Source organism: Enoplosus armatus, chromosome 10 (assembly GCF_043641665.1).
Source record: "Enoplosus armatus isolate fEnoArm2 chromosome 10, fEnoArm2.hap1, whole genome shotgun sequence".
NCBI classification, from domain to species: domain Eukaryota; kingdom Metazoa; phylum Chordata; class Actinopteri; order Centrarchiformes; family Enoplosidae; genus Enoplosus; species Enoplosus armatus.
In genome coordinates this window covers 14419539-14430842 of record NC_092189.1, presented here as the reverse complement: position 1 = coordinate 14430842, position 11304 = coordinate 14419539, and the positions used below count along the sequence as shown (strand labels likewise).

The following is an 11304-nucleotide window of genomic DNA, read 5'->3' as shown; positions in this document are numbered from 1 at the left end:
TTTCATCTTTCATAGCAGCATGACCAAGTAGACTAGGCTTTAAATCTAAGTCTGTGTTTCTACAGAGGAATGTTTCCCAAACTGGGAACAGGTATCGCATATGACCAGTGGGGAAAATAAATCTACTTAGCTTGTTTTGTTACTAGTTTCTGAAGCTAAAACGAGAGATGATCAGATCGAGGGTCAGCAGGAGGAAAACTAGCATTGGTCACACAGAACTGGTCGGGTATCAAACAAAGATACTACTGTAACTGTGCCCCATGACAAAAGCAGAAAGGCCAGCATGTTTATTACCAAATAATGACAGATGTTTATCTTTGAGAGAGAAAAAAAAGAGTAAAGAAACATGAGACCAGGGTGCAACAGAAATTATTTAAGGCTCTGTTAAATCCTCAGCTTCAAAAAACAATGTTCCATGTATCTTGAAGTCACAAAAAGCAAAAAACTAGTATAAAATCAAAAGTTTAAAACTGGCTACCCATGTCATTAGTTTTTAATAAATAGGTTACTATAAGAAAAAGAAAAATACAAAGTTAAATCTGATTAACTGTGCCAGAACTTTTATCAAACCACATTGCAGCGGGAGTTATTTGATGACAAGAAATCAGCAGCTCCTGAATTTAAAGCAACACACGTCATGTAGTCAAACACAAATATGCACTGTGAGCTTCCTTTGGTCGTTCCAAAATCATTCTCCCACAGAGACTCCTCGAGAAAACTGAAAATGGAAGACCTGCGTCCACGCGATTCATGCCTTGTAGAGACTTTGACAGAATTCAGGCTAAAAACAGTAAAATGGCTCTTCCTTATCACTTCAAGTTGATTTAGTAGAACATTTTCAATTTTGAGCATGCATGTTTTCAGATGAGTTTAGCTGCTTCAGGCTACTGTGATAATAAAAAGGTAAATGCTTGAACCACAGGGCAGCAGAGCGGACTGTTGGATAAAGTGACCGTCCCTTGATGTGAATGTTACAGGTTTAATCCACAAAGTCGTACATCCTGTCTAAGTTTCCTGAAGCTAACATAGCACACACTGCTGTAGCTTGTGTCAGTTAATTCAAAGTCAAAGCCAGCAGTATACCTGGGCAGCAAACTGGTTGAAGTATGCATGCTTAAAAGTCAAAATGTTTCAATATTATGAAATACTTTGTCAAATTCCAAACTTGAAACATAATACAAGTAATAATAAAGTATATAATAGTGATTAAAGCAGCTTTAAAAAGAAGCTGTAACCTCACAAACACTCCTGCTTATTATTTTCAGGGATACTTCCGACTAAAAGGAGAAAAAAAAAAAAGACTAAAATTCACAGATGGCCATTCTCGCTCATTACAAGTCCGTCTGTCTGACTCCACCCTGGGTCACATCAAAGGCCGTTAAGGTTGCAGCAGAAACGTCTTCTAACAGTTGTGATATCAAAAATAGGACCGACGTCTTTCCTGTCAGATGCTCTGTGATAGACAGTCAGAAGCCACCTTGAACAGGAAACTTAACCAGCTGCGGTAAGTTTTTGTCTATACGATCAAAAGTCAGGTTGTCCCCAGGTTCACGGTTCATCAAAGTCCTTGTGGTGATCCAGACAAATGATGCATCTATAAAACAAATAGAGAGACAAAACAAAAAAGCTTGTTAGTACAACAAGTTTAAATGGCTAAAACTGGCATTTACAGTGTGCATCTGTGTGGGCAGAGGTTAATACAGGCAACATCTGTCACTGAATCTAAAGTGAACTTCCTGTTTTGGAACATAATTTCTTTTTTCAGGATGTCACATTTTCCTCTTTCTACGGCTCGGCTCACAGGACTGTTCGCTTCATTATTAGTCTTTATTCTTCAGGGTCTTTTCCCTCCCGGCGCTCGAGCTGCTCATACAGTTGTGTTCTTCATGCCACATACTTTCTGCGATCTTATGATAACAAGCTAAACCAACGGTTCGCGCAGAGCAGCACCACCCACTCGTCTTTCTCACTTCCAACCAAACCTCTCCCGTACACCGCACTGAAACGCCACACAGTCGTCCATGTGTCACATTTCTCCTCAGCTTGTGAACCATTTTTACACAGGCGCTACAGGGACATTTTATCACATTTTGTAAAATTAGTGAGCGACCAACTGTGCTGTGCTTGTGAGCTCTTTAGCAAAGCCCGAATATGAAACCATCCATGCAAAGGAGAATAGGAATGGCGGTGTTTGTACCTCTTTCTCACTGCACCACACAGGCTGTGCAGCACTGTTCTTGCTTCTCCGGCAGCGTGGAATAATTCATCTGTCGGACGATCTCTGCAAACAGCTCGTCCACCATAGTCTTGCTCTTGGCAGAAGTTTCAATAAATGGGCAGCCCCACTCTTGAGCCAGAGCTCGTCCATCTGAGCCGGTGACCTCACGCTCAGATTCCAGGTCGACTTTGTTCCCCACCAGGATCAACGGCACCTTCTCGAAGCGCTTCACTCGTACTATTTGGTCTCGCATTGGTCTGATGTCCTGAAAGATGAAGAGGGAGAGGATATGAGTGTGTGGTTTCTCATGAAAACCGCAGGCAGTTTGTAGCACTGGGAAAAATAATCAATATGCCAATATAGTCGTTTTATAATTTCATACAACAACCATCTTGGCAGATTTTCAACATGCAGTGCGTTCACACTGGAAAAGTGAGAGAATTAGGTAAAGCCTAAAAAGACTGTATGCACACTTAAATACTGTTTATTTTGGAGTGTGCTGTTGATGTAGACACAACACAATGCAAGAATGAAAAGCAGACATACTCACAGCTGCAAAAAGTTTAAATAATCAAGTGTGTTGGTGAAACAGCTGAAGGAAGATATTAGTAAGAAATAAAAAATTTGTATTAAACATTTTCTTTCCATTTGTGAAGTTTTCCTGGAAACAGCATTCCAAAGTTGCTGTTTGATTTTTGCTATTGCATCATTTCCTCCTAGTAGAAAACAAGTACACTATGTTTTTGTATATTAACTATAAAAACAGCACCCAATCATTATTTGAATATGTTACATACATACTTCATAACATTTTCATGTAGTATGGAAACTGGGACAGGTATATGTGTGATTTCCCCCAGGGATCAATAAAGTATCTCTGATTCTGATATCATGATACATTCCCTTGGATAACTTCATCATTACACAATTATTGTAGTCTTTATTAAACCTGTAGATTATGGTAAATGTTCAGGTTTTCGTGGCAATTCACTCTTATGAGTTCTCAGTTTGGCCAGATTGAAAAGTTTTGGTTACTGTGAGGCAAAGATCTGTCTTCCTTATCCTGCACACATTTGAACAATGAAGGCGAAACCAGTTTATGGCTGTTTTACATTTGAATGATGGCACACTTACATGTTTCTATGCATGTATGTTAACTAACTGGCACAATATTTTATATCTGTTGTCTATAAAATTGCTTAAAACTGAACACTTAATTGTGTAGTGTATACATACAGCATTGACTCCTGCTTTTTAGAATTATTTTCTCTACTGTTACAAATACATTACTGCATATAGTCAATTATTGTTATGCAATACACCAGAACCGCCTATATAATAATGCCAATTACCAATTCACAATTACAGCACCACTGGCTTTAAATTTATGTCACTGGATTCATATTTTGCATCTTTGGCCAAATTATTTCCGTCTTGACTAATAAAGTAAAATGTGGATGGTGCAGGGATACATGGGTAGTATGAATCACACCCCAATGCAGAAATGCCCTGATTAACTACCTAGCTATTAACAGTTTCCACCTATGTGTGGTTTCAGGTGTGTAAGGTGACATCAGGTACCTGGAATGACTGCTGGTTGACCAGGCTGTAGACCAGGATGAACCCCTGTCCGTTCTTTATGTACAGATCTCTCATGGAGGCAAACTGCTCCGTCCCCGCCGTGTCGAGGATCTCCAGCACGGAGGGAGACGAGTCCACCTCGATCTCCTTTCGGTAAAAGTCCTCGATGGTCGGGTCGTATTTCTCGATAAAGGTGCCGGTGACAAACTGAACGGTCAGCGCGGACTTGCCGACGCCGCCGCTGCCCAGCACGACTACTTTGTATTCTTTCATTGGGGCGGTCGAGGCAGGCTAAGTTAGCAGCTAACGACTTAGCTACACTGCTATACTCGCTCCAGAAACATTTATCAGGCCTTTTAAAGAGCTAACAAGCGAGCTGACAAATGTTAGGCGATATAAAATGACTACTCGTTCACATAAACCCAGGTATAGCGCACATACTCGTCGTTTTTCTTGCGTTGCCTGGCTAGTTAGCGAAAAGTTGACGTCCGTTAACGTTAACTCTGGTGTTAGCTAGCGTTAAAGCTAGCTCGCTTCTGGCTAAATTCACGCTGTGCCATGCTCGAGCCTCAAGCTTTTACAACCGATCTGATAAACATGAAGTGCCGGGGACTCATCGGCGAACTTGCTGTCAAGCTACAGACAGCAAGTCAGGTTGATACATATTACGCTTCCCCTACAGAGAGCATGCCAATTCCCATACCCACACACCAGACCGCCGGTGTCGCAAAACGCAGCGCTGGTTATGTCCGTCCGTCTGTCCGGGCCTGGTTCTGGTTCCGGCCCAGCCCGGCGCCTCGGCACCAGGGCGTGCTATCGATGGACAAACCGCAGATTCAATATTATAATCCGAGGGTCCATTGGCTGCAGTTTGTTGCTGCTCCAGTGTATGTTTGACTCTGTGCTGGGCAGGTTTGATTACAGAAAGGAAAGCTTTTTCCACCAACTAATTTCCTGAAGCTAACAGTCTGGTTTCCGCTAACGACAACAAGACGTCCGGTGTGACTGTTTTCAGAATAAAAGCCTCTTCTCTACAGCAATGAGCCTACAGGTGCCGCAAACATGACTCATATGACCAAGTTTAATTTCACCCCATGCAAAAGTTAAAGTCATGGTAGTATTTGGACATGATAATAAGTTACTTCAGAATGCCAGCAACCACAAGAAAACTTGTCTTGTCTGTGTCCCTACTGTCATTGATAAATAAACACAGAGCAATAATCTAATGTATTATTATACTTGTATATATTATATATATATGGAATGATAAATGCTAAATGTATTACTCTCTGATTCAACCTATACCTCGTTTATGAAAGCTTAAATGTTCTAAATTTAATTTAGATTTAATTCCATTGGATTAAGCCACACTATCACCAGCTGAAATTCATATTTTTTGCTGTCCTTTACTGTCCTTTGCTGTCGAGTGTGTTTACAGATGCAACAGATTTGAAACACTTATTTTCAACCTGTTATTAAGTTACTCAACAAAATGTAAGAACTATAAATTGTAAGGTTGGTATGATTCATGTTTTTGTTTATTTTGGTTTTCTGGTTTTCTTTTCAGCACACAATGCTTCACACAGTTCTTAAAAACATCATATACTATTATTTTATCCAAAAAGCCCTAATCAAAACTAAACAATGTAGGCTGGAAGGTCCTAGAAAGTGTAGGTATCGGCCTATATCTTTTTTTACAATTAACAATCAAAACGCTTGCTTTAATTGAATGGAATTTCAGTTTCTTCTGCAATATTTTAAGTCTTTGTTCATGAGACATCCATGACTTCAACTGTAAATCTAACCTTCATTCACATAAATATCATCAAGTCATATACAGGTAAAAACCTCACAATTCAGGAGACAAATGGTAGATGTCTCTTTAAAGGTGACACAAAAAAAATAATGAACAACAAAACACACACAAGAAAGTCACAATTATGCGTTTTATTAAAGGTCAAACAGAAATCGCAGAACTCATCATAGGCACAGTAACTTACTCTTAATAGCTATACACTGCAAAATAAATTGGCATGTAGCACAGCAGCACATACAAGCACCACAAGCAGAAAACAGAGTGAAACGATAGATGACTAAGAAACAGCAGTCACTTTCAAGTCTGTCCTAGAGTGTCAGAGAGTTTTTCATATGGCTTAGTCCTGAACAGTCTTTGGCCCTCGTCATCTTCCACAGGTTGCCATTCAGTCTGCGGTTGTGCCCAACTGAATCAAGACTCACCAACAGAGATTTTAAATAAAGGGATACGTTTTACACACATTCAATACATGTGCTGTTTTAAGTCAATTTAAATGTAGAACGTAAAAAGGAAAACTACACCTTGCATGATAAAGGCACAATTACAACTGAATTGTTTTAAAATAACGGTGACAATAAATCAATGTCAAAACAAAACCACAATCTTATTCACTTGTTGGTGACTGGAAACCCACAGTATGTTAAGTCCACTCCACATGTACTTTTCCCCCACATGTGGAGTCAGAGGGCTGTGAACCTTTTCACCAGGATGACTCAGTCAATCCATCACTAGGACAAGTGCCATGGCAACAAAATTGCTGGCTTTAATAGCAATTGAAGTGCATCACATGTCCAAATTTGAAGGAACAGAGTTGCGTAAGGATGTTACTGCTGCTGCTGCAAGAATAACATTGGAAAACCAGGTTGTTTGCAATTTTGACTAAAATCCTGAGGAGAATTCAGAGTTATTGTTGTTTTGAATAATGACAACAAGGGAGCAAAGCATAACCCATTTCACAAAATGACAAAATTAAAGTGAATTTAAAACCCTGTGAACACATCTCACATCCATGTCCCTCCATAGTCTGATTTTTTTTTTGTCTGTTCTCTTTTTTTCCTTGCTGCTTTTCAGCCTGCAGGTGGAGCTACTCTGTGCTTTATTTTGGTGCATTACTGGAGAGAGGAATGCACCTGCATTTGTGTATTCATGATGAGCATTTAAGGACAAGGTTAGTACTGGTTTATTACATATATTCCAGACTGACTATTTCTTCTAATCTGCCTCTCTTGTTTGAAATATTCGTGATCCAAAACTACCCCAGTAAATGAACAGAAAAAAAGCTTTTTTAAAGAAAACCATTCATGGTTTACAGCTAGGCAATGTCATGCTTGGCAAAGAACAGGGCTCTAGCAAACAAACAAAAGGATAGATCCCTCAAAGCAACCTTTTTATACCATAATAAAATGATAGACATACTCATATCATTAACAATACATTGATTTGATTTTTTAATCAACTCTTTTATCTATATTTATTCAAAATAAATTTTGAGTATTTTGACATAGTTATGTACATAAGTGCAAACAAGGTGAACGTCACACATTCGTATACACCTCAGCAAGGATCGACATCACCCAGCACAGCTGGGCAGGAAGAGGCTTCTGGACCACCTTCTTGGTCAAAACTGAAAAACAGAACTCACAAATGAATGCTCACGTCTCCACACAGAGAAAACTGAGCGAGGGCCATCCAGTCTGTGGGAGGTGAACAGCGAGGAGTTTGATTTTACAGAAAAAGATGAAGATCTTGCAATTAGTCCAAAAGCCTCTTTACCTCCCTGACAGATAGGTGTTAGCTTTAAAAGCCAAAGTCCATTCTTATTACCCAAAAACACCATGTACAAGAACAAAAAAACAATTAAGGTCAAATAAACAAAACAAAATAAACACCTGATCTCCCCTAAGGACCTTTGGATATTACAAGGATTTAAGTTTTCCATACAAAATATTTAATCACGTCGCAATAACAAGACAAACTAATTAGACATTCCCTTTTTGAATAAGTTAGTGTTGTATGTTATTTCAATTAATGTGAAAAAAATCACAATTAGGATAATAGAAAGGTAGCCATGTTGTCATTTTGTTGCCACAGCAACGGCAACTATTACCATTAACAATGACTCCATCATTGTATACAAATGATTTTCATATTATATCTTTTTCTTGGTGGTCTACACAAACTATTAACTATGTATAAATGAGTTTTTGTATTTCCATGCTGTGTTTTTTTATGTCAGATAAAAAAAAAGCTTAACTTACCATTAATACATGTCACTTTCATACACAGCTATCACATCTTTATACAGTGATCGAGAAATAAGGCCCTTTGTTTGTGCCCCGGGCAACAGAAGTATGCTCAGGACTGAATTAACTGTCCACATGCTAAAGGATCTGGTCACTGGACACAATGATCAGAGCATTTTGCATATTCCAGAGTAATGATGTATGGGAAAAATACAATGAGGCTTAAAAGAAGTACAAGAGAATGAGGGAAAGAGGTAAAAACCACTTTTTCTTACGCCACACCGCAATTCTCCTAACTAACACGTTCTTGTGCATCAATACATATGTCTAAATGTAGTTATAAATTCAAATGCCCTCAAGAGGCACAATTTATTTATCAAGTATTCTGTTTTTTTTCCCAGCTGGACAGCAGTAAGTGAAGGCATAATGATGTGAAGGGGGGAGGAGACGAAGGCGACAGGGAGGGGTTTTCTTGGCTGGACAAAGCTAGTCTTTCAAAGCTGTAAGATTTAGACAATTTGTCTGGACATTCTAATCATTTCTTTTCAAATTCTTCCAAGACATGAGAAAATGTAGCTGCTCAAACACACTCAAAAACAGAGGTAAAGGAGAAGTACATTTCTGTACCAAAAAGTACATTTCTTACTGTTTGACCCACCGTGTAGATAAAAAGTAAATGATAGTTTAAATAAATACTTCATCATTTTGGGAAATACGCTTATTCAGTTTCTTATGGGGTTAGATGAGAAGATTGATATCACTCTCATGTCTGTATGGTAAATATGAAGCTTGAACCAGGAGACAGTTAGCTTAGCTAAAAAATTAGCCTATTTCTCTCCAGAGTAGAGCAACACTGATAAATCGTCAAATATTAGCTTATTGTAGATATATCATATCGTTGTACATGTCGGCCGATAAGTAACAAGAAATTACAGTACAGAAATGCCAAGCTAGGTTTGAGGTAATTTAGAAACAGTGTCGATATTATTTGTCCACCAGGTTTTTGCAAAGGTCCCATAATATGTATCTTGGTCACACGAAAAAACAAATATGAGAGATCCATATCATATATGTTATGTGTTTATGTAAAAAAAAACATTACTATTGGCTGATATATTGTTATCAGATATTTTTAACTCCTAAATATCAATTTCAGTATCGGACTCACAAACTCACTACTTAGCACATTATGATGAACAGTCTCTCGTTGCCTGGCAACCTCACAGTGAATACTCCAGAATGTCACTGTGCCCGGCTGTTGTTCACCAAATCAGTTTGTTTAAGCTGTAGAGGGGCTGTTAGGTGTATTTTGTCACTTTTAGACAATCCCAGGCTAGCTGTCTCCCCTTATTTCCAGTCTTTATGCTAAGCTAATTGGCTGCTGGCTCTAGCTTCATATTTAACACACAAACATGAGAGCAATCTTCTCATCTAACTTGGAAAGAAAGCGAATAAAAGTACTGTTCCTTTAAGGGACACATTTATACCAATTCAACGTGAACTTCAGGTACTATTGCTACAGGAAAGGTAGCACACTGATTGGGGTGTCCATGTGGTAAGGGGGAAAAACATTCACCCATCCAAACCCAGGGTCAATCCCAGGAAGCAGTGCTTCCAACTTGCCCCCATTGAACACAGTTGGTAGTGTTAATAGGTGGGAAGCAGGTGAGGGATCATGTGAAAAACAAAACAAATGCTAAAAAGGATAGCACGCTGATTTTATCGATTTTGTCCAATGATTATACCATTGTTTATAGGTGCATTTTGGGCACTTTGGGTACTTTCGAAGGTAGGGGTACAAAAACTGACTAGCAAGGACTGGTACTGTAATGTACTTGTACAGTGTACATTTGTACTTCAATAAGTACAATTCTGCTCTACCTTTTCTGAGAGTGAACGATATTTCTAAAAGTAGTCACACCACCCACTGACATTAAATATAAATCTATATAACAATACACATACTTTAATATGTCTTAACACAGTATCAGCATGGTACCTATGTGACCTCAGAAATAGTCTATATATAGTGAATCATTACATTTCAACATGCCTGTCTTTTAGAAGGGCATGTGTAGAGTTTTTGCATTAGATACATTCACAACACAATAACATCATTTAAAATGAATAATGCTCAGTGGGAAATGCCGTAATATCAGCAGCATTTACAACTAACCAAATATGTGATTCATTGTCTCTTTCAACACACTTATGTATGCACACAACTCACCGATTTATTTCTTTACATAAACAATACGACAGCACAGCTGTCTCAGAGAAGAAACTAGTACAGATGTGATTTACTGTTATAATAATGTACCAAATAACACATCTATCTTTGAGCACTGGTCTGTTCTTACAGTGTATTGACAGTGGTAGTTTGAGGAGACTTGAAAGAGGCACATTTGAATTTGGATAAAAGTGATTTCAGCCCAGTTTCCGAAGCCATTACGTTCAATTTTACACGCCTGCGGAGCAATTCCTTACAGACATTTGGAAACCAAAAATCCAACTGGTTTGTAATTTTTTTTACCATCAGACATCAAACAGGTGATTTATTCCTCCATCTCCTGACTTCACCATAACTCAGTTCTGGTTAACAACTGTGGCTGCCATATTCAGAGGGCACATCAGTAGAAAAGACGACACATTATAAATTCAGACAGGACATTTTCAAGTTCTAAGCTTTCTCCCTGAAGAGCCATAAAACATAAACATATTGTGCCACTTATTCAATCCAAAAGCCACGTTAAAGGAGACTATGACACAAACAAACTGCCTTTTTTAAAAATACATCTCTTCATTTGAGAGGGAGACATTTATTTGGAGGAATTATTCAGGTATTGCGTTAAATGGGAGCAGCTCCTTGCATATACCACCTATTGGCACACACAGACTTTAGGCACAACATCAGGAAACAAATCCAGCCTCCATCTTGTGCAATAACTCTGACATCAGGTGTAAAAGATTAAGACGCGCCAATTATGAAAGTCTGTAATCTTAGAAATATCGATTGGTCTTCATTACGATTTCATGTGAGTTGAACACAGGAAAACGGTGTTTGTGGCTGAGGCCGTGACTCATTCGGTGTAATAAGAAGTGAACATGACTACGCCTGTCAATTGTCATTCTTTTACACCATGTTTGGATATCAAATCATGGAGGAAACAGGACAAACAAACCTTCCTTTTCAGACATTAGACAATTAACCTTCACAACCAAGAAACAATCACTGATCAGACATCATGACTATAGATACTTCATTGCTCAATCGTTCAACAGTTTTAATAATTTGAGCTGTCTGATTTATTACTGGAGTTATACAGAGATAGGCCTTCACATAGAGAACGTGCCCTCACCTGCTTTAAGGCAGTTTGTTTCTTAAATCAAGAAATTAAGAGCCACATTCTTAAAAATCTCTCTTTAGTATAGAAGTGATTGTATCC

The 11304-nt window shown here is 38.5% G+C and overlaps 1 protein-coding gene across 1 annotated transcript; it reads right to left on the bottom strand.

Annotated features, from left to right (window-relative positions):
* Positions 1-358: 358 nt before the first annotated feature.
* rap2c (RAP2C, member of RAS oncogene family) lies at positions 359-4637 on the bottom strand. The gene is made up of 3 exons (XM_070912737.1): positions 3800-4637; positions 2198-2483; positions 359-1594 (listed from the first exon to the last, which is right to left on the bottom strand). The coding sequence occupies exons 1-2, from the start codon at positions 4070-4072 to the stop codon at positions 2205-2207; spliced, it is 552 nt and encodes a 183-aa protein (XP_070768838.1). The 5' UTR covers positions 4073-4637; the 3' UTR covers positions 359-1594; positions 2198-2204.
* Between the last annotated feature and the right edge of the window lie 6667 nt (positions 4638-11304).

What these genes read in the sequence shown, in the direction of transcription:
- rap2c (XM_070912737.1), bottom strand. Translation starts at nt 4,072, where the DNA reads ATGAAAGAATACAAAGTAGTCGTGCTGGGCAGCGGCGGCGTCGGCAAG. An exon ending in TCAACCAGCAGTCATTCCAG is followed by an intron (nt 2,484 to 3,799) that starts GTACCTGATGTC and finishes TTCATCTTTCAG; the next exon opens with GACATCAGACCAATGCGAGA.